This window comes from Pocillopora damicornis, chromosome 1 (genome assembly GCF_964200805.1).
Source record: "Pocillopora damicornis chromosome 1, jaPocDami1.2, whole genome shotgun sequence".
Classification (NCBI taxonomy): domain Eukaryota; kingdom Metazoa; phylum Cnidaria; class Anthozoa; order Scleractinia; family Pocilloporidae; genus Pocillopora; species Pocillopora damicornis.
This window is the reverse complement of record NC_142670.1, coordinates 33,310,965-33,334,634: the sequence shown is the minus strand read 5'-3', so window position 1 is coordinate 33,334,634 and position 23,670 is coordinate 33,310,965. Positions and strand designations below refer to the sequence as shown.

The 23,670-nt window shown below is 38.4% G+C and overlaps 4 protein-coding genes across 4 annotated transcripts; 2 read left to right on the top strand and 2 right to left on the bottom strand.

The window, feature by feature from the left end:
• Positions 1–964: 964 nt before the first annotated feature.
• LOC113671060 (uncharacterized) lies at positions 965–11,433 on the top strand. The gene is made up of 7 exons (XM_027187274.2): positions 965–1,100; positions 2,216–2,381; positions 3,174–3,443; positions 4,159–4,460; positions 6,149–6,430; positions 7,219–7,458; positions 10,591–11,433. Exons 1-6 carry the CDS (start codon positions 1,075–1,077, stop codon positions 7,421–7,423), a joined length of 1,251 nt encoding a protein of 416 aa, XP_027043075.2. The 5' UTR covers positions 965–1,074; the 3' UTR covers positions 7,424–7,458; positions 10,591–11,433.
• Positions 7,497–9,828, bottom strand: LOC149053406 (uncharacterized). The gene has a single exon (XM_089189793.1). The coding sequence runs from the start codon at positions 9,574–9,576 to the stop codon at positions 7,747–7,749; it is 1,830 nt and encodes a 609-aa protein (XP_089045919.1). The 5' UTR covers positions 9,577–9,828; the 3' UTR covers positions 7,497–7,746.
• Positions 11,434–11,943: 510 nt separating the features above from the next.
• On the top strand, positions 11,944–15,580 carry LOC113670940 (uncharacterized). Its single transcript, XM_027187156.2, has 5 exons — positions 11,944–12,132; positions 12,468–12,703; positions 13,332–13,516; positions 14,203–14,316; positions 15,015–15,580. Exons 1-5 carry the CDS (start codon positions 11,993–11,995, stop codon positions 15,159–15,161), a joined length of 822 nt encoding a protein of 273 aa, XP_027042957.2. The 5' UTR covers positions 11,944–11,992; the 3' UTR covers positions 15,162–15,580.
• Positions 15,432–23,616, bottom strand: LOC113670949 (tRNA-splicing endonuclease subunit Sen2). The gene is made up of 13 exons (XM_089190509.1): positions 23,395–23,616; positions 22,235–22,337; positions 21,818–21,875; positions 21,479–21,623; positions 20,972–21,300; positions 20,430–20,559; positions 20,218–20,271; positions 19,678–19,816; positions 19,153–19,189; positions 18,315–18,447; positions 17,424–17,457; positions 17,247–17,302; positions 15,432–16,186 (listed from the first exon to the last, which is right to left on the bottom strand). The coding sequence occupies exons 1-13, from the start codon at positions 23,590–23,592 to the stop codon at positions 16,124–16,126; spliced, it is 1,479 nt and encodes a 492-aa protein (XP_089046635.1). The 5' UTR covers positions 23,593–23,616; the 3' UTR covers positions 15,432–16,123.
• Between the last annotated feature and the right edge of the window lie 54 nt (positions 23,617–23,670).

Below are 23,670 nucleotides of genomic sequence, written 5' to 3'. Positions count from 1 at the left end.
TGGAGATGGAGGACAGCTTATTGTCACCCAGCCGTTTGCCGCTTATTTCTTGGTTCGATCGGTTTTCCATTGATTGAGAGCCTGAAAAAAAGTAGACTAAGGCCAAGGGCAGAGGGGCAGAGGGGCAGAGGGCCTAACAAGCGTTTTGAAGCAGCATGGATTTTGCATATTTATGCACAAACGCTTGTAAGATTACTTATCATATATAGTTCGTGTATTACGCAATGAGACAGTTAACAGGTCTCACAGTGCACGTCAGGAACTATTAGGAAATAACTATTACGAAATATCACACTTCAACTTAAGTCATTGTGGAGGATAGCTTATCGGTACTATCACACCTGGTGAGCCAACACCCCACTCCTTAGCGGTATGTTTGTAACCATCACAATACCGAAGTAGGAAGCAAGTCACCATGACATCTCTAGAGCAGGATTTGCTGATAACCCAGATGTCAGGAAGAGAGGATAGGACTGACGCGAGAGAAACGGTGTGGTTTAGCCCATTTATGTAGCAGTCTCTTCCTTTCCCATAAAGATATGACGCTATCGACACTGAGCAGCGACAATATCATAATATTAATGATATTTATTGACGAGAGCTTTTTGTCATTTTCAGAACAAGAGCAGCCCTCGATGTGATCTGAGTTACTGAGAAGTGAACAGAGAGATTCCAACAAGTAAATGCGTTGAATTATTCTTTTATCTTAACAATAATCCCCAAAGGTTGAACAAATTTTGGGGAATAATTTTTAGATATTTCAGCCTCCTATTGAAACTGGCAAGACGAGAGCCGCTAGAAAATCGGACATACGACTGTAAGGTTCGTGTGTCGCGAAAAGCAAAAAAATTCCCAGTTCACGGGGTTTTAATTTCGTATTTCTATTGGTCACGAAAATCCCGTATCACGCAATAACCCTCAGAGCCAAAGGTTTTATAACGAGAGGGCCTAGGGCGGGACTTCTATGTCACGCAATAATCACGCAACATCCTGTGGGCAGGAGGGCTAGACAGTACGTGTTCATGGAAGGAGCTTGCAAATGAAAGGGGGAATTATCGGCGAAATCGTATCATCATGACTTCGGTAACATTGACTAATCGGTAAGATTTTTAGCATAATTTTTTAAAAGTGTTAATGGGCATTTCAAAGTTCCCTGTTAAGTGTAATTTCGCTGAAGATGACCAACGAGACTTTCCATTCCTATGCTGTCCATCCGAAGAAGCCCTGCTTCGATTAAACGCTAGTGATACTTGATAGCGGTCTTCAAAATGAATGACACAGACGCCAACCCAACCCTAGTTGAGCCCTTTCTTTGCTAACCTTAAAGGAAATCGTAATGTGATAGTCAATATCACTGTTCTTGTTTGTATTGATATTGTTTAGTGACTAATTTTTTAAAAAATTTGTGTTTATCTTGATTATTTGCTCTGGGCGTGATCGCTAATTGGGACAGAGTTGGCCATAGGGGTGGCGTAGAGGGCAGAACTGGAGTTGTTCCTCCTAGAGTGGGGTTGTTGACAAAATTATGTACAGGCATGCATTACATTTGAAAACCACAGTGGGCTATTGGGACCACCTGCAAAATGATGGTCACCAAATAGCAATGTATGCTTTAGTTGAGATCATTCAGAAAATGGTTTGAACGTAATTTGGTATTATCAACTGAGTTGATAACATTAATTGGCCACCAGTAAGAGTTTCAAAGCTGATTTTTTGAGCATTAGCTCTTTGTCATGCACTCTGATGAAGGGCTAACAGTGTTCAAGACATAAGCTTTGAAACTCTTAACGGTGGCCGATTCATGTTATCAACTTAGTTGATAATACCAATGTTATTACCTTGCTATACTCTCCCACCAACACAGCACCACAGTTTCTTTAGAAACTTCCCCCTTTTATTAGTTTGAATGTCCTTGATGCAAGGATACAGTGAGTGAAAAATCTTTCCAACAGGTCTCTGAGGCCAGTTACTGTTTTTGTGAGAAACTGTCTCTGTGATCAGTTGCAAATATTGAAACTGGCTGGAAAGCTGCCTCTGATCACTATAAAAAAATTTGTTGTGGTGGCAAAGTTTTAACAACAGATGCCCTCCCATACGAGGTAAAGTTTTTCATTCTGCATCTTGTTTTAGAGCAGTAAGACTTGGCTCTGCATGTTTAGTGTAGTGTGTCAGGACCTGTCATCTTTTGAATGGCCTTTCATGTCTCATTTCTCAGGGAACTGAAGAACAAAGCAACTGGTGTTGATATTCTGGTGCCTCAGTACGAACATATCCCAGGACCATTTGGACGATCAGTTGATTATCACATAATTGTGGTCACACAGTTGTTTTACTTCAAAACACCCACTAAACACAAGGAGTCTGATATTGTGCAGTTTATGGTAAGTGCAAAAAATTACTTTAATAACTCTTTTACACCCTAATACCAGTATGCATATTCTCCATACTGTTCTCTATACATTTCCTGAGGTGCTGACAAGGAGAATTTGTTGAATCATCAAGAGCTTCCTTATATGGTGATCATTTCCTTTATTCTCATGACCTTACCCTTAGGGGTAATTTTGTAAGGAGAAATTAGATGCTAGTTACTCTTAGAGGTCAAGGGTTTAATAAGAAATTTTCATCAAATGTAAGTTATGTTCTTTTTCCCCTAACCTAACCCTTAACCCTTGGCATAAAGTCAATCGCTCTGATGAAGGGCTAATGCTGGAAACATCAGCCTTTTTGCTCTTTACGGTGGCCAATTTGCGTTTTCAACTCAGTTGTTTACACTAAATTACCTGCTATACTCTCTCACTGATGCAGCATCACAGTTCCTTTAGAAACTTACCCCCTTTAACCCTTGGCATGTTACTCTAAACCATGGAAGTATTGATCATGGAAGTGAAATAAAGTGTACTGTCCTGAGTCAAGTCAGTTGATTGGGTATTTTTTGTCACAAACCATGGATTTAGTGCTTTTGTCTTAAGTTAATTCTTTAATTCTAAGATCTCATTTAATAATTCTCCTTACTGCCTGCCTTGCAACTGTTATAATGTAAGTTCAGAGAATTTAGTATTGGATCACCTATAAATTCTCTGATAGATATTTTTATTTATTCCTATCACTTGTCTACTTGGTAATTGGCATGTGATTTTATGCATTTTGAACAACTTTTTGGTAATTATTTATAGATACCACAAAAGTATGAAGTGTTTGAAGAGCTGTGCAATAAGTTGACACAGAAGTTCCCCAGTGTTGTGTTTGATACACCCCCAAAGAAACCATTTTTGATAAATGATGCAGTGATCAGCGACCGTCGCCAGTACATGCAGGATGTACTACAACAAATAGCCCGTACTCCTAAACTTGCCTGCAGTTCACTGGTTCTTGAGTTTCTTGGTGCAAAAAGAGGCCATAAAGAGGTGAACAGATTTGAGGACACTCATGGCATATCAGATAAGGTACCTTATATGTATGTTTACACAACCCTTTAACTCCCACATCAAATTTGTAATTCTCCTTACTGTCAGCCATACAATTCTTATGATGTTAGTTCAGAGAATCTAGTATTGGATCAACTAATTATCCCCAAATTGATATTTTTCTTTATTCTCATCACTTATCTTGTTGATATTGTATTGAAGTTATAAGGAGAAATTCTGTCTTGGTCACTCATGGGAGTTGAAGTGTTAATTGACTTGACCCCTTCAGTGAGGCTTTTCAGAGCCAATGTAAATAAGGGAAAGAATGAATAAACATAGTGTTTATAAAAATCCTAACTGACAAGAGGCAGATCAGCTTGCTATTTAACAAATTGACAGTGGTTTAGCATGGTCTGTACTCTTATCAACAATGATATTTGTCATCACAGTGGTCAAAATGTTTTAGATTCACAAGGTGCAGCCATTGCTCATTAGGTTTTATAAAATCAAACATGAACTCCCAAGATGTGATTGTTATTCTCCTCGATAGCTGTTACACTTTTCCTAGTAAATTATTGACAAGAATTTGGTGTTAGGTCAAGATGACAACTTTGATATAAGTCTGAGTATTCTCAATACCTGATTTTTGGATAATGTATATATATATATATATATATGCAATAAGGAGAAGTTGCATGTTAATCACTTCTGGGAGTCAAAGGGTTAGCTGTAATTTTTATTGCACTTAACACAGGATGAAGACACTGCTACGGGAAAGAAAAATACGCAAGAAGAGATAACTGATGATGTTGACCTATTTGCCAGTGCTGAGGGAAAAGATGACCAAACTGAAGATAGGGAAGAAGAGGACTTATTTGCTGCTGCCAAATCATCTGGTCCTCTTTCTAGTTTGGGGGTGAAAGGCTTCTCTATATTTAGCACTGATGATAAAGATGATGCTAATGATGAAGATATTAACAGTCTGTTTGTACCAGCTGGTGCTGAAGAGGGAAACACAGTCAATGTTGATGTAGAAGATAATTCTGAGCTTCTAAAGTGAGTTTCAAACGTTGGTTGTCCTGTTCTTTGTATTCTTGTCAGTGTTGTTGTTTTTTTTTTTTGCCTCTAATCTTTATCAAAACTAGCCTTGTGAAATGGTTCTAAAGTGAGTTTCAAACGTTGGTTGTCCTGTTCTTTGTATTCTTGTCAGTGTTGTTGTTTTTTTTTTTTGCCTATAATCTTTATCAAAACTAGCCTTGTGAAATGGTTCTAAAGTGAGTTTCAAACGTTGGTTGTCCTGTTCTTTGTTTTCTTGTCAGTGTTGTTGTTGTTTTTTTTGCCTCTAATCTTTATCAAAACTAGCCTTGTGAAATGGTTCTAAAGTGAGTTTCAAACGTTGGTTGTCCTGTTCTTTGTATTCTTGTCAGTGTTGTTGTTTTTTTTTTTTGCCTCTAATCTTTATCAAAACTAGCCTTGTGAAATGGTTCTAAAGTGAGTTTCAAATGTTGGTTGTCCTGTTCTTTGTATTCTTGTCAGTGTTGTTGTTGTTTTTTTTGCCTCTAATCTTTATCAAAACTAGCCTCGTGAAATGGTTCTAAAGTGAGTTTCAAACGTTGGTTGTCCTGTTCTTTGTATTCTTGTCAGTGTTGTTGTTTTTTTTTTTTGCCTCTAATCTTTATCAAAACTAGCCTTGTGAAATGGTTCTAAAGTGAGTTTCAAACGTTGGTTGTCCTGTTCTTTGTATTCTTGTCAGTGTTGTTGTTGTTTTTTTTGCCTCTAATCTTTATCAAAACTAGCCTCGTGAAATGGTTCTAAAGTGAGTTTCAAACGTTGGTTGTCCTGTTCTTTGTATTCTTGTCAGTGTTGTTGTTTTTTTTTTTGCCTCTAATCTTTATCAAAACTAGCCTTGTGAAATGGTTCTAAAGTGAGTTTCAAACGTTGGTTGTCCTGTTCTTTGTATTCTTGTCAGTGTTGTTGTTGTTTTTTTTGCCTCTAATCTTTATCAAAACTAGCCTTGTGAAATGGCTGGTTGTAGAAAATCTAGAGGATAGTGTTCTGTGTAGAGTTTTTACATAACCAGAAAGTAACTAAGTATTTCAATCCATTTCTTTATTCTGAAAAAAAATATATATCCATAGAAAAACCCATGACTGCATGAAACATTCATAACCAGTTCATTTTGCAAAACCAAAAACCATGTGGTCACACTCAGCTTTTGGTTAATTTGAGGTAATCTTTTGTGGAGTGAGGCATTGTACATTTGTCAAATATTGTCACTCTGATTCAGTATATCAGATCGGCTTGTTTGACATCATTTTTTATTGGCTGTTAGTAGCTAGTAGTGGAGGTTGCTTGTTATTGGTCAGTCTTGATTTTTTGGTAAAATTTGGTTGTTCAGTGTGGTTCCTTTATTTTTCAAGTGTGGCAAACATGTTTGTATGGTACTGACTATAAGTTGCATCTTTAGAAAAGGGCCTGTTCTGAGTTGGTAAACCAGAGTTTGAAAGTCATCATGTCATAGTAGTTAATGCTCTTGATGCACTATCTTAGTGATATTTAAGTTAATGTCACTGGCTGCTAAATGCAGAATTTTTCAATTGTTTTAAACTGAGTTTGCTAAAAACGGCCCAGGGTATGCTACTCCTCTCTATGTTTCTGGATTTATTGTCACCTAAACTTTTCTTTAACTTCAGTTTTTGGATCTGGGAAGTTGTGTTGTTCATTTTTCAATTCTTTATAAACAGGATTGAAGACGACTTAGACAAACTTTTGATTGTCAAAGCTAAACCTCAGAAGCCACCCAAACCATCACTACCTGTTGCAAAGCCTCGTCTTAAGCCTAAACCTAATCTAAAGCCCAAACCGACTCCGAAGCCCAGGTTTGTCGAGGCAGCTGCCGGGGAGAACGAATTATTTGGATCAGAAGATGCAGAAGCTGCCGATCAGAAGACCAAAGAAACATCCGCTGCAAAGGGAAAACCTGGAAGTAAAGACTTGTTTGATCAAGCAAGGAAACATTCTTTTAGGTATGACTGTTCTGTTATTGTGAGCGCTTTTCGATTGAGTGATGTGAAACTATATCTAAAGTAATCCCAATAGTTATTCAGAACGAAAGCGATCAGTCATGAAATAATAAAAGAAATTTGTTCTGCTGTCATGTGATTGTGGAGCATGGGAAAAATCTGAGTCACCCACGAGGAACCTAAACCGCACTTTCGGATTCCGCGCTCCATTTCTCTCACGCTGAGCCACAGAAAACTCTATTGTGAACTGGGCAATTACTAGCTCAACATAAGCTCCCTTGTGTCGCTCACCAGAGTTCTCTGCAGCGCACGGTAGGGTTCCCTCGAGGGAGGAGAGAGGAAGAGTGAAGACCCTGGGAACAAAGTTGTGTAGTACAGTTGTGCAGTAGTTGACAGTTGGTGCGTGAAATACAAAGGTCAGGGTTTCGATTCTTCATGGAGACTCAGAACTTTATTTCGGTTTTTGTCCCATACTTAGGTTGTTCCAAGGTAAAAGGTAGCAAAGAGTTTGAAAAAACGAGAGGTTTCCGAGGTCGGGTCGGGTCGGGTCGAGTCGCGACCCGACCCCAATCGTGGTCTCGTTCCCAGAACTTCCACGGCCAAGCAGTTGTAAGCATTTCAGGTACTGTTAAAGGATATGGGTACGAGATTACCCCAACCGCTCTTTGCGCGCCGAGTACTATTTCGGTCCTTTACGCCAACTGAACGCTTTACGCAGGTAATCCGACTCTCGATACAAGGTGACTAACGTCTTCATTTATTAATTTTATTCTTGTCTAAAACCCCTTTAGATCATCATCCCACGGAGAGGAAACACTGGACGACATTTTCAAAACGAAGTCACGAGCAGTTTTTGAGACAGAAGACGATGACGACTTATTTAAAACAGCGTCGACAGCCGAGAAGCGAAACGTGGAGGAGATGAGTGTGGATGACATAGCCAATTACATTCAACAGAACGAGGCTGACTCGAATGCAAAATTAGATTTATTTTAAAGATAGGCTCCAGGATTTTATGAATAGTTTTATATTACCAAAAGGACGTAAAGACAGCAGAGTGGCAATAATTCGTAATAAAGAAACCACAACTTTTAGTTTGCAAGACATGTTTCGACATTCTTATGTCATCTTCAGTTGTAAATGCGATTTTAACGGTTGTACATTTGAATTTATATGAAATTACGTTACAAATTACGTATTGTTTACGTACGATTTGAATATTAAATACGAAAAAACGTGACAAAGCACGTGCTAGATGGGGGAAGAAGGAGAAAAGAAAAATAATGATAATCATAAGAAAAATTATTATGATAACAGAATCAAAAGGAAAGAGACAGCTCTAGATGCTTCAATTGCTGATTAAGGATGGGTTTGTCCCACTTAATATGCAATGCCTCTTTGATCTTAATTTCGTATTTCGAAGCGGCAGAATCTAAAATGGTGAAACATTCTGTACCACAAGAGTCGAGACAGGCCTTTGATGATTGTAGGTGCTTGTAAATGTGTGAAGTTTTTTCAGACAAGAGGTGCTCACGAACCCGTGTACAGATGTGGCGAGTGGTCTCACCAATATAACTGGCATTACAGCCAGCACACGAAAATTTATAAACGACACGCGAACGTAGACCTGGTGGTACTGAATCTTTCACACTGAACAAGTTTCTGAGCTTAAACGTATTGAAGACTAACTTAATATCTAAATCAGGTCTACAATAACGTTTCAGTAGTTGCCTTAACTTGGTTTGAGCGATGTCAGAAAACCGCCCAACATAAGGAAGTTTAAAATAATGCGAAGAAGGTTTTCCGGAGTTTAATGTGGCGTTATGCGTGGGAGAAGGATTATAGCTCTTGGCCAGATGCCTGGAGATAATCCTGTCTATGACGCTGGAAGGGAAACAATTTTTCCGTAGCAAGAAAATAAGTTTTTGTACATCCTTGTGGAAACCAACCCAGGAATTATTGATCTTATATACTCTGTCAACCAAAGTTCTTATTAAAACTAATTTGTACATCATAGGAGTGAAGCTAAAATAATTCGTCAGAAGACCAGTAAACGTCTTCTTGCGGTAGACGCTAGTAATTATGGATGGATTACTGTTGTCAATCAATATGTCTAAGAACGATAATTTCTCATTAATTTCCTTTTCCATTGTGAAGCGAATACTAGGGTGTCTGGTGTTTAAATAATCAAAGAACAAAACCGCGTCCTTCTCATTATGGAACAAACAGAAGGTGTCATCGACATAGCGTCTGTAGAAAACAACTTCAGATAATGAATAGTTGTCTAACCAGGTTTTTTCATGATGTCCCATAAAGAGATTTGCAAGTACTGGAGCAAGTGGGGACCCCATGGCAACTCCATCTATCTGATCGTAAAACACTCCCTCAAACAGAAAACCGGTTTCAGTTGTCGCAAAGGCAAAAAGCCTTCTTAGGTCAGCGGCGTTTATCTTAAGACCAGGGTTACCTTGATAAATGTACCTAATCGCAATATCTATGCACTCATCGAGAGGTATACTAGTGAATAAGCTCTCGACATCGAAAGATACCATGAATTTCTCTGAGGTAGATAATTGGTTGATTTCATGTACAAAAGAGAACGTGTCGCGGACGTTGTATTCGTGTGGGACATGTGGCTCGAGAAGATTACAAAGGAATTTAGATAAATTGTAATTGTAGGTACCTATTGAAGATACTATTGGTCGAAAGGGAGGTGTTTCATTAGGTCGTCTAGCCTTGTGCATCTTAGGTAGCCCATAAAACCTGGCTGGTTGAGAACCAACTGGGTAGATTCTCTCATAGGTATTTTTGTCTAAGTGGCCCTTACTTTTAAGTGTTCTCAAAAAACGTTGTAATTTACCTTCCCTCTGTAATGTTGGATCGTTATCATTAACCTTAAACTTGGAAGTGTCACTGATAATAGATAAAATACCCTGTTCGTAGGCTTTCCTGTCCATGACAACCAGGCCATTTCCTTTGTCAGGTTTCAGTATTACAATGTCCTTGTTCCTCCTTAGATTCTTTAATACCCTGTATTTCTTCAAGTCCGCTACAGAAGGTTGGTGCGATGAGACGTACGAGTGGGCAAGATGAGAGAGGTCTGCGACAAGTTTGCCCTTTAGTTTCCTATCGAGTATATTTCTGACCATGGTACGATTAATTAGCTCAAAACAAGAAAAAACATCCGTTTTGCTGATGGTGCTAGGACAGATAGAATGTGAAGGCCCATATTTAAGTATTTCCAGTTGTTCGGACGTGAGATTCTGCGATGAGAGGTTGGTGACTGTCTCCGTTGAAGTAAACGGTAGAACTACGTTTCGCGTTAATCTTTTGAGTTTCTTCTCGTGGGTGGTGATAACTCGTTTCACAGCCTTTTGAACATTGTATTTGACAGTTCGATGGAAGACATATGGAAAACCTTCTTCGCATTATTTTAAACTTCCTTATGTTGGGCGGTTTTCTGACATCGCTCAAACCAAGTTAAGGCAACTACTGAAACGTTATTGTAGACCTGATTTAGATATTAAGTTAGTCTTCAATACGTTTAAGCTCAGAAACTTGTTCAGTGTGAAAGATTCAGTACCACCAGGTCTACGTTCGCGTGTCGTTTATAAATTTTCGTGTGCTGGCTGTAATGCCAGTTATATTGGTGAGACCACTCGCCACATCTGTACACGGGTTCGTGAGCACCTCTTGTCTGAAAAAACTTCACACATTTACAAGCACCTACAATCATCAAAGGCCTGTCTCGACTCTTGTGGTACAGAATGTTTCACCATTTTAGATTCTGCCGCTTCGAAATACGAAATTAAGATCAAAGAGGCATTGCATATTAAGTGGGACAAACCCATCCTTAATCAGCAATTGAAGCATCTAGAGCTGTCTCTTTCCTTTTGATTCTGTTATCATAATAATTTTTCTTATGATTATCATTATTTTTCTTTTCTCCTTCTTCCCCCATCTAGCACGTGCTTTGTCACGTTTTTTCGTATTTAATATTCAAATCGTACGTAAACAATACGTAATTTGTAACGTAATTTCATATAAATTCAAATGTACAACCGTTAAAATCGCATTTACAACTGAAGATGACATAAGAATGTCGAAACATGTCTTGCAAACTAAAAGTTGTGGTTTCTTTATTAAGAATTATAGTTTTATATCTATCAACACAATTAATAATTGGTACAATATTAATTCCCAGGAGATCCCCAGTAGAAAATGAAGGGATATGGTGACTTTCTTGTGGTTATAAAACTTTGTCTCACCCTCATCCTCAGGATCTTTCTTTCCCAAAGTTGAGATGGCGCTGCAGGGTGCGTGTTTCTCTGCCGCGAGGAATAATTGGAACGAGTAGGAGAGAGTTTTCCTGGGGGTCTGGTGCCAATAAATCCTTACTAGTGCTTGAACTAGACCCCTGAAAGCCAGTCCGCCATATAGGAATAGCCGACATTTTCCGAAAATCGCCCGACTAGGAAACTCTTCACTGGTACTCCTCAGTTGCTCCTATAGCTGGATTTATGCAAAACCTCAGAAGACCTCTCGCCGACTTGCGTTACCCAATACCTTGTACTTCCTCGCGGGCTAAGAAACACCGATGCTGAAGCGCCAATGATGAGGAACTTTCTCGGAAGACAAAGAGGATACAAGCTCAAATATTCCATTTACAAGAGACATCGTATAAATAATCGGTGGATTAATTCATGGAAATTTTTTCCGTTGTCATCGCAACGAGTACGTTTCAAGACAAAATCTCCCAGAAGAAGTGAGTGCTTTGAAAATTAGGATCTAGAAACTTTGATCATAAAAATCACTCGGAAAAGCGTTTCAGATATTATGAGATAGAGGAAAGGTTCATGAAATAGTCCGAATTAACCACATTTCTATTTCTCTTGTATCTTGGAGATTTCTTCTGTCACCCACAAACAATAGATGAAAACACTAGAGAACTACTACAAATAAGCCATTTTTGGTTCAACACAAATGAAATAAAAGTATGAAATTAATTCGTGACTTGCCTTCTAGTTTGCTTATGTTAGTAATCCTTACTATCTGCCTGCGCGCCCGCCTCAGCATTTGTCTTTTCCGTTGGTTTAATTCTTCTGTTTATCAGTGTACCTCACCCTCTGTCTGTCTCATCCCTGTGCCAACTCCTGAACTGTTTCCTATTTAGCTGGTACGATCAGTTACTATCTATCATCTGGAGAAGGGGGAATTGGGGTGGGGGAGTCGATGGAGTTTTCCTTTGTCTTGATAGAATTTACCTGATCCCTCCATATAAGAAGCAAAAAAATAATTATTGCCCCTCCCCCCCTCTCATTAGCAGTGAATTGGCAGTCACTCTTCTATGGTTCTTTCTTAATACTCTGTTGGCGACAACTTCCCCCCCCCCCCTCCCCTCGTTCCCCCTGAGAACTACAGGGTCCACCCCAAAATCCTCCAATTCTGAGCAGTCACTTGATTCCGCATGCTACACCTACTCAGTCAGCCGAGCATGGAGCACGCTATGATAATCTAGTCAGCGGATTCATTCATTCGTAAAGGACGCCATCAAACTAAGCCATCATGCCAGACAGATCAGGAGAGAAATCAAGAGAGAGATCAAGAGAGAGATCGAGAGAGAGATCTAGAGAACCTTCTTATCGGAAAAGGATCTCTTCAGCAGTTGTTGTATCCAAATCTTTCCAAAAAGCCCACGATAAAAGGTAAGTGAAATGCGTTCAGATCAAGCCAACCGAAGAACAGATAAGCAGATGGCTGGCACAAGCGCGCGTATTTCGATCCTTTTCTGCAAGAATACTACCTGCCGTGTTATATTTATCCCTCTAAAGATTTCCATTTACAGTTCAGCTTTCCTTAGTAGGATATTTAATTCCTGGATATGTTTGTGAAAAGTCGAAAAACTGATTTATATGAATTGCTTATGCTCAAACTATACTAAACAATATTAACTTTTGTCAGCAAAGATCCCGCGGTCGTTTCGAACATGTTATTGGGTGTATTGTTTTGTTTTGTTTTGTTTTTTTTTTTTGTTATTTAGAGATTCTGTTAAAGAGAGAAGAGGCTACAGACAGAGATCTCCCGATAATGACCGTGAATCAAACCGAGGAGAACAGAGACTCCATATGGACCGGGATGAGAATAGAAGAGAGCATCGAAAACAGAACATAAGTGAGCGACTTGGGCAACGACCAAGAAAGAGTGATTCCCAAGAAGAACGGGAAGACAACGAGGATGCCAGCACCAGTAGATGGAAACAGAGAAACGAGCGTTATTGTGAGTACAATTGCCGAAAAGGTTCTTGGATTCATACTATTCTCTAGTAAACATGCCAACCCAGATCACCAAAGAACCTTCCATCACAGGCGCCTGCATTTGACCCACTCCCCCTAGGTTAATAGTTGTTTCACCCTGGAGACATCTCCTTATGTCTCTTCCAGGAGAGACAAAAAAGAAATCAGAAAGGTTATTAGGAGAAAGGAAGAAGAAGAAAATGCTGATGAATTGAACACCAAATTCTCAGAACTTAAATTTTGAGATATGTGTCGTAGACAGTGTGGAGGGTTGCCATTTATATCTAAGGAGCAATGGTGTGAAGGATGCTTAATCTGGAGATCCCTCTTGCAAATCTGTCCCCCTGCCTCAACTGGATTTTTTTTCTCAGCTGGTAGTCCTTCGTTAAATTCCTTAATCAGGCTGTTAAATGCTCACTAGTAAACCCCAAAGAGGAATTTTAAACAATTTGTTCTATAAAATGATATGTTTAACTGTTTTTTGATGTATTTAGTGAAGAGAAGCCTAAACTACATCATCACCAAGTAAAGTTATACATTTATCCATTTTGTTACGAGATAACTATGGTCAGGGTAGCCCTCAATTTAACAAATCTTATCTAATTTTACAGCTCAACAAGGTAGAGGAGCAGTTTCAAATCCAAACAGACGCACGGTGTTTGATCGGCTAGACTCAGGCCCACCTCGAGATAGAGTGTCCAACAGAACTCAACAAAGTGCAGGGTTGTGGGACCAGAGAATGGTTGAAGTGGATGTCAATCCACAAGATGTGCCACGAGGAAAACGTTATTTCATGGTGTGTATAAGTTAGTAGTCTCTTGAGCTGCACATGTTTGGCAGAACTGAGCCACAAAAGGGTCTTCGAAGGTTCCAGACTTCACTTTCCCCCTTCCCCTCCCATTCAGATCAGTGCGTCTATCACCTTGCCTCACATCTAAATTTTGCAACAACAGGATTTCTAGTTCTTACTTATTTTGAAGTATTTAGATCATGCTTGCCTTGAACTATTTCCCAGCTTGTGTATGTTTCAGTATGAGACAAAATTTTTGTGTCTTCTAAATCCCCCCACCCCCCTCCTGCAATCTAACATTCTTGGATCCACCCCAAGCTAGTCCTAATTGATGAAGTAGTCTCATGAAATATTTAGAGAGTCCCGGATCTATAATATGTTCCTCTTCCTGCAATAAGCCTGAGCTTTAGCCAGCATGAAAATTATATCTGAATGATCTTTCTCAGTAGACCTCTTCAGCTTTGATGTTTTGTTTACTCATTTCTATTGAGGTTTCAAACAAAAGTACAGGAAGCTAGAGAATACTTGAATCTTTCAAAGAAAAATTAGGGGTGCAGCTGAGGAAACAAAAGTCTAGAGATTGGTAGGAATTGTCTCAACAAGCTCAACATTGTTCCTTTAACCATAAAATCATTGTCTAAACTATTGTCTAAAATTTTTTCTTGACTTTTGTTTATTTTGTCAATTATTAGCATGATGATCGTGAATTACCTAGAAGGCAGAAATCTGACAGATCAAGAGCTCGTTCAAGAAGTCCATTGTGGGTTCATGATAAGTTTGATGATCTTAATACAGAGGAAAGTAAGGTAAGAAGTCTTTCATACCTTGCCTTTCATTTGTTGTCATGTGTGATTCGATGGGTTTTGGGAGGGTTGATTTCATCTTCTTCACTGAAGCCTATTAGAATACTGAAGGGAAACACCAGGCTTGTAATGCTCTCAAGTAACTGAGGTGCTTTGGCTCTTAACCTTTTTAAACCCTTAAATCTGTTATAAGTTTTCCATACTTGTCTCCATTTGTTTTCCATGGTGCTTACAAGGAGACTTTGCTTTACAATCAAGAGTCTCTTGACCTTGGAATCATTTTCTTTATTATCATGACCTTAAGGTTAACCCTAAGTGTTGTCTTTCTGTGCTAGTTACTTTATGCAAGTGAAAGTGAGATGCAGTGCCCATGCAAGACGATCCTTCTGGTACAGCTGTTGGTCAGCTTATAAGCTCTTTCCTGCAACCATATGTAAAGGAAGGGATGTGATTGATGCATATTGGGTGGGAGATGGGGTGGGTAGCCTGCTTACCTGGTGGGAGGTGGTGCTGACTTGAATCCATAAAAGTCTCCTTCCCCTACCCTCAGATACCCTCTTCTCTGAGCCATTCAGGCTGTAGGACAGCCTTTCTGAAATGGTTTGCGGATTGAGCTTTAGAGCTAGCATTGTGTGTTACATCCTGGTTGTTGCACTGTAATTCAGTAACCCAGGCCCATCTGTCAAATTTTCCATTTTCAGAATGATGATGAAGCAGCTCAAAATGATGATGATGATAGCGATGATGATGCTGCAATAGAAATGCAAGACATTGAAGTCTCACAAGAAGAGCAAAGGGAGAGATCCAGGGATGGGCCCAGGCGTAGAGAAAATCAGCACCACAACTAGTTAGCCCTATCTGTAGGGAGCCTGTCTCCTAGAAATATTAGTTCAGCAAAAGATTCTGTAGAATTGTGGGGTCATTTAATGAAGCACTCCATGGTCCAGAAGAGGCTAAACTGCATTCTCAGATAAATCTCTCTTTTCCAATTTTTTTAAGGGAGCAGTAAACACAGATCTTGCTTCTTGACTCCTTGGTCAGACTCCCAGTAAATCGTGAGTTGTTCACACTAATAGCGCTTTCATCTAGAGAAACGCTACATTAATATCTTTCAATGATTTAATCACTTTCTTCCATTTTAATCATGTTTTGTAACCATCCATTGTATATTTTTGGATGTGAGGTACGTTAAAATGTCTTTGTAGGACGCTCCTTTAAACAGAATAGTTTATTTAATTCATTAAAAAAAAAACGAAACTTCATTCCACATGTTGCAGAGTATTTTGTGATTTAGCAGCAAACGTTTTCTTTAACTTAGTTATAAATACACACTTGAACCACCAGAGTAGAGGACACATGTCATTCACGGTAAATGCACACTTAAAGATATCTGCATCACTATTTTATACAACCAGCAGAGAGAAACACCTCAAAAAGGTCCAGGCAAGCGTTATTCAGGGGTTTTTGTTCTCACACTAATCAGCTGTTAAGCATTAGACGGATACCCCGACGAATGAATTTGGGTCAATTCAGATTGAAGAGAACACCTTTTATTATATGACAAGGTAGTCCCGAGGTAAATCCGAGTGTTCTGATTGGTTCTTACTGGGCCGGATAATAGCGGAGAAAACACGAGGAACGATTGGATCGGGACGCGTGACCCAAACTTCCTCCCTTTTTTCGACCCGACCCGAGCCTCTCTCTGAATATGGAAACAAGATCTTATCGGGAAGCATCTAAGTCGACACCGAAACACTGTTTGGTCGTTGAATGCATGACAGAAAGTTGGTAGTACGTGGTTTGATCCGTTTCAAGACTTTTCTTTGTCTGGTTCTCGTGCCTTTTCAGGAATCCACCGCCTGAGTACAACTTCCTGCAAATAATGAACAAAGAGGTGCACAGGTACTTTGTTTTAACACTTTAACAACGTTGATTGAGGTAAATGAATTAAAAATAAAAGCTCACACAAGTAAGAGAATATTTCAAATCTTACACGAGTTTTCAATAACTTGTTTTCATTCATGCCGTGCGGTGCCGTAAGGCGAAACCCAAACACGAAAGCCTGCATAGACAGCGGCGAGAGGTTTGGTAACCGACTTTTATTGAAGCTTTTAAAATCGTTATACCACCAACTGTAACTAGCGCAGTAAGAATTGAATGAAATGTACTAACAATTAGAGTTCACACAAGTACATGAAATTTCTAAAATTACTGAGCCATAAAAATCGTTATGCCACCAACTATATATGGCGAAGTAGAAATTGAATAACATGACACTTAACAACCGGTTTAAAAGAATGGGAGGGCCATTGAAACACGCAGGATGACTAAACAGGGATCCCAGCCAGTTACTTCAGGTTAAGTTGAACTGCCTGCGACATGGGTGAGGGTCTCAATGGGGTGATGGCTTTTACGGCTGACGGTTAAAATTTTGGCCAATTTCCGGCTAACAGTTAACACCTTTCCATTGTTTCCACCAGACATATTGTTTGCGGTAAACTTTTTTTACGACTAACGGCTAAAATTTGTCAATTTTTACGCCTAACGGCTAAATTTTTTGGCTGTTTTACGGCTAACGGTTATCCCCATCGAGACCCTCATGGGTCTTGGCCGACGATAGGCATTCTTTAAATAGTTTCATTGAAAAAAAAGAAAAGAAAACTGGATCAGGCACAACTTTACTCCAAAAGAAAAAAAAGGCGTTTATGAGGCGCGTTTTTTGCAAGACGCGCGTTTCTCATCTCAAGAAAAGATTTAAGACGAGTCGAGGAGGGATTTGCTGGGATCAGAACGAGACCGCTGACACACTTCTCACCAGCTCGCGTTGATCAAGGCCTCGTACTTTCCCGCGGGCGAGGGGACGCTGGTACGTCGTTGAAAAATACTGCTAAGACAAACATGTTATTACTTTTTACAACAAGGTTAGCAATTACCTGTATTTTAAATCTTGAAATACATTTTGGGGAGGAAAGTTCTTCATTTCTCATGTCTAAAGACAAATACATTCTTGAATGAATGAGCAAGTAAAGAAATGTAAAATGATCAAACAAACAAATGACAAAAAAGCAGCCGTAAATCAGAATGAATTAATAAAAATGCTACTTTCGAACCTGATGGTTTGATGACGTAACAAATCATCAATTCCTAAAAAGGAAGGGCACATACGTAAACTTTGTGCTGGGTATAATAATTGTAACAATTGACAACTGTTATAACTTGTTAAAATAAACAAGAGAGAATAAATTTTTATCGCCCTTGTATTACGGGGTTAACGATTAACTTTCGTCCAATCAAAAGCAAAAAAATTAAACTTTTATCGCCCTTGTATTAGGGAGCTTAACGATTAGCTTTCGTCCCACCAAAAGCAAAAATCATCACTCTCACGTAGGCTTCGTCAAAGAAAACCAGGATTGCATTTAGGGAGGGGAGGGAAGAGGAAGGGGTGGAGATGCAGATGCAGAACTGAAACAAAGCGTGACATGGTCACTTGCGTTTTCCCGGGCTTCAGGTAGTTTGCTTGTTTTCAATGAGTTCTCATTGGCCCTTACGACATTTTCGTTGTTTTGATTGGCCGTCAATTGGTTCTTGTTTAATGCAACTCAGTCGTAAAAAGGTTGCCATCTGATTGGTTCAGAGGTTGGCGAGCGTTTTCCAGACCAATCGTGGTGCGTAGTTAAGTTAGGGAGAACCAATTTGAGTAGTCAGATTAATTTTGTCACGTTGAAAGACGCGCTGACACTCATACGCTATTCCTGATGCCACCTTCGATCGCGCTCTGTTTACGTGCAACAGCGGCCGTCGGTCGAAAATCGCGGGTTACAGTGCACTGTTACCCGCTGACGTCATAAATTAGCCAATGCTACCCGCTAGGAGACTGTTGACCCGAAAAAGCTTTACCGTTCAATATCATGTGACCCCAAAGTATTCAATTAGAGCATGCGCTAAATAAAGCTACCAAAACAATTACATTTGTATGCTTTAGAATAAAAAAGGGACAATACCTTAGCTGCATGTTCATTGACACGCCCTACTCCACACAGCTGACGCCAACTGAGCTCTCTACCTGAGATGGTTTTAGCACTTTTTTCTGTATCCTCGCGTTGGTGATCAACCATTTGTACAATCACAGAATAGCTGAAAAATGATAAAAAAGAAAAAATACCAAATTGCAAGCCTTGTATTGAACCTTTCGAGGAAAATGTTATCTTGACAAGTGTGGCGCAAGATACTGGTGATAAAAAATTTCTACACAGCTCAAAACTTATTTTCTTTGTTTCACCGGCAGCTTTTCAGTTTGTGCTTAAAAAAATCGAACACGATGCGCAGAAAAATATTAACACTCGTGAGAGATGAAAAACGATAATTACGTATTAATACAGTACACTGCGTAAACATTTAATTGCGTTGTCTGATCGTCCGGACAGGGGTAGTCCTGAGAAGGTCAATAGAAGTAACTGACGTTAGGACAACCTGAGCAGTTCGAGCCCTTAAGAGAGTCTGCTGTTTTTCGGAGAAAACTTTTCTTTAAGAGTACGTCCCTTCACCTAAAAGGGATTGTCATGGAAATTTGGAAACCGGTGGGGTAACCTCAGATGAAAAAGTATAGAGGAAACCAATGGGAAGTCACCCTCTTGACCAATCAAATGCACGACTAAACCCAATCCCGACTTAGTTTTGACTTAGTTACTTGAATGTGTTTTCTTATGCTTCAAGCTGGTTGCATGAGCTCTAATTAGCTCCATGGGATAGACAATCAGGCAATGCACATGATTTTTAACTGACAACCAGCCTTAAACCTTATCCAAAAAATTCCTCAGTAAAATACCACTTGCAACATACCTTGAATGATAAAACGGCATACCCTCCTTATAAAGAACTGTATGTCAAACATAAGTGACATTAAACCAAATGAATAAACTGACAAGGAATTTAATCCTAATAGTGAACTTAACCCTTCAACTCCCAGACCAAATTTGTAATTCTTCTTACTGTCAGTCATACAATTCTTATAATGTTAGTTCAGAGAATTAAGTATTGGATCAACTAATTATCCCCAAATTGATATTTGTCTTTATTCTTATTACTTATCTGGTTGATATTGTATTGATATTGTAGGGAGAAATTCTGTCTTGGTCACTTATGGGAGTTAAAGGGTTAAACTAACTAGTCTCCATTTACCCAGGAGGTTTGAAAAAGTGGAATTTAACCATGCTGCTTTTAATTTACATCAGACCTTTCATTTTATTCACACAAATTGAGTTGACCGAACTTCAACCATTTTAAATCAAGAACCCTTAAGCTGTAGCAGTCCAAATTTTCTAATTTCGTCCACAGACATGCAAACAATAGTATATGAAACCTTACCCAGGTCTGTTCCATATTTGATTCCCATTTTTGGAACCCATCCCTTGGATCTGAAGTAATGATATGATACATAATTTGGGATGAATTCTTGTTTAGCTTCACAAAAAGCACACCACATTTGACCCAAGGACAGTGGTTTCTAGATTGAAAAATGAGCAAATTGTAGATTGTGAAGAGTGAGTACCAGACTTACAATCATGGAAAAAAAAGATGAACACAGAGTCTCTACATCCAGAGAATACTTCTACAATAAGAGGCCTTTGTAAAAAAGCCTAAAGATAAAACTGTAACAAATTCTGAGGTTACTTAGGCTGACAAATTCCAAATCAAAAGGGTCAAAGGATGGAAACCACTGATGAAGATAAGTTAATATGGATTAACAATATTCAGTGTGGCTTGCAAATTAATAAATTGAAACACCTAGGCTAGCAAAGTTTTGGCTAAATTGAGAATTCGTTACAGTTTCCAAAAAAAATTGAGAGAAAGTCAGTTTTAATTAAAATAAGGAGATAAAGATTTTTAATTCTTGTGCATTCTTACCTTATCCTTGTCCAACACAGAAAGACAACCAAGTCCATATGAAAGGAAAAACGCCTGCAAGAAGAAAAGAAATCTGGAATTTCAAGTACCCGATAGATGACATGCACTTTACAACTTAACAAGAAGAACTTTATGAAAACAATGAATGAACTCATATTATCAACCATTTTCCAGTTGAATCTGTAAAATGATAGGTAATAAGCTCTACAAACCTCTTCTAAACTCAACTGTAAATGCTCGTAGACTTTGTAAGGATCATCTTGTCTTGTGGAGCATGCTTTGTGATTTGTTCCTTTTGCTTTTGCGATGGCTCTATCAGATTTCTTTTGATTACTTTCAAGACTTGGACATACCAAAAACGAAAAAATATATATGAAATACACTTATTCCAGTTAGATTAATGTTTTTGCTTTTCGTTATTAATTACTAGGAAAATACATTGATCATTAGTTTGTCTCTGATTAGTTAAAAATGTGATCTTGCACTTATATATCTAAGTGTGTGAGATATGGCTGGTACATACTAAATGTTTGAAAATACTGTTGTGCGCATGACTGTGTTGTGAACTGGTCCAGATTTTCATTGACAAATTATGCTTTGGATCCAGTGCATGTTTTCACTTTGCTTTGCAAAACTTCTCTGATCCAAGTTTCTTTCTCAGTGGTATATCATGTCATACTCTGCGTAGGACCATAAGTGTATGTTGTAACGAGGACTGTTTAGACCCAGCAAAAGAGTCTTAATGATATCTTACCGACTTGCACTTGAAGATCCACGTTTATTTCTCACAACATCTTGCATTACTTCATCCAGGTCCCTGTTAGTTATGCTTGCCTCGCCATCTCCGTTGGAATTACCAAGCACATTTCTATCATCATCATCATCATCATTGTAATCTAAATCATCATCATCCTCCTCTTCTTTGTTGTCATCATCATCATCATCATCATCATCATCATCATCATCATCATCACCATCATCATCATTATCATTATCATTGGATTGTGTTTCAGTTTCTATTGTACCATTACAAAATTCTAATTGATTGACAGGTGTGACATCTTTCAGCTTAGCAGTCTCCACCTAACACAAAACAACAAACTTGAGATTTCTGCAGATTTGTACTCAGGCTTCTCAGTCAGTTCTTTTAAAACACAGCTTGTCACTGGGCATCAGAGTTGTTAATTTTGTTGGGATTTTTATTAATTCAAACAAACAGGTTCAGCCAATAAGCTGTCTGAATACACACCATTTAACTTACATGCATTCTTTTTCTCTTTTTAGGGGAAGGTCTAATTATTCCTTTCTTATTGACAATTTTATCTCCCAGTGATTCACATGTCTTTTCATCCTGTTTACATGTTGTGCCAGTAGCTTGCTGCCACCACTGCGTGTGATTTTTAAATCTGAAAAAAAGAGAGAAAAAAATTCACACTACTTCACCCAACTGAGTGTGTAATAAATTGAAAAACAACAAAATTCTTAGCCTTGTTCAATTTAAAAATTTTTACCAAAAAAAAGTTTAAAAAAATTCAGGTAGTAATATCATAAGTGACTGCTTTTCTCCACTGTAACAGTACTTATACAAAGTAATTTTTACCTCTCCTTCCTTACAATACGAAACTTTGACTGTCTGATTTCTCTCTCCCTTGGAGGTACTATAAATACAGATAGCATTAAGTAACATAACTGTGTAAGAAATAAATATAACTTTTTAAACTGGTACTTAAATATCTGGTTATGAAATTAACTCTCAATATGTCTTAATCTAAATATTAAAGGCATTGTATAATTAGGAAGCAGTCCAATACAGGTGAGGAAAGGTAGCCAGGCATCTTTTGCTCTTTTCTCTATTCAGTGGAACCATCCATTCTTATTTGGATAACTTGGTCCTACCTACTTGTCACTGAGATCCCCCACCCTCTCCCCCCCCCTCCACCACAATCCCAGTTACATGCAGTAACATCATTCAGTAGCTCTTCTAACAGTTCACAATCTAATAGTATTCAATACTTACATCTTCTTAGCTTTTCTGATTTTGAAAATGCTTTCTGAGAAATATTTGAAATAGTTTCATATTCAGGTTTGCTTCTTGACAGAAATCCTTTCCCAAAAAAACCCTACAAAGAAAACAGAAATGAATTTTTGAAGATACTATATATAAATGTGAATTTTTTTTTGCCATTAGTCTGCTGAGGTTTGGAAATTGAAAATGCATTTGGACAGGAGGAAAGTTGATAAAACAAAGATGTAGCCATAATCAAAAAATTGAAATTACAACAGAATCCTACTTGCTGGGAGCGCCAACCTCCTTGTAGAAAATCTCTTTTATTTTTAATTTCAAATTATTATTTTTCTCTTCCTCTCCCCCTTTTTATTCTTTTGCATTCACACACAACACACATGATATCACAAAGTAGCCAGACACATCAAAGAATGCTATCCTTGAAATTAGAGAGCCGACGTAAAAATTTTTCACACACTTTTGTTGATTTGTTTTTAAACTAAGTTAAGTTCAACTTAGTTGTTTTTGAGCTTTCATTCGTGCAAATTTGTCACTCCTTTGTTTGAAATTTTCATTTAACAAGTTTAATACATATTTTTTGACGGAATTTGGATTCTAGTCTCTCTTTATGTAAATAAATTTTTACACTTCATGTCATGTTGTCATCATTGACGTTTTTTCTGTGGTTGACTTCCTTATCTTCGGTGAAACGGGAAAACGCTTCTTAAAATAAAGGAAAATAAAGCTGAGTACAGATGTGTGGGTCTTAAGCCCAGTGCTACTATTCACATGCCGATTGTGCAAAAAATGAGCTCTAGCTCGAGAAATTCGTCAACCAAGAAACAACTGCACTTATTTGAATCAAAAATTAAACATTTTCTGCAAGTTTCGTTGAATGAGATTCCAGCCAAATTTGGCCGGAATTTGAGACTACCGAGTACCTTGTATTTTGCAAACAATTCCCGGCTACCGAATGTACCGCTATACAGAGTCTTTAAAGGAGACTACTTGAAAAAAAAAGAAAAGAATTTAATCCATAATTATTATCCAACGAAAAAGCAGACGATTTAAATCGATGTACCAAAAGTATAAAATTTCAGGGGAAGGATGGGGAGAGTCGCCACACCTGACGATGACATCCACGACAGGCATGGAAATTCTCTGTAACTCACCATCTTGTAAAGAAAAGTAAGGTCCCCTGAATCTTCAATTACAACGCAATTATCTCTGAAATGACCAGTGTAATAATACCATCTATGAGTGGAAGATTGTTTTCCTGAAATGCTTTGAATAGGAATGGGAAATGGAGCTTCTTTGGGATGGAATCTAGCGCCTTTCTTACGCCTTGGAATCCTTCCTACGTCCGCCATATTGATTCTGGTTTATATTGGGTTCTTCATATACGACATATACTTCTTCGTTCCTGAACCCGCTGTAATGTATTGCTT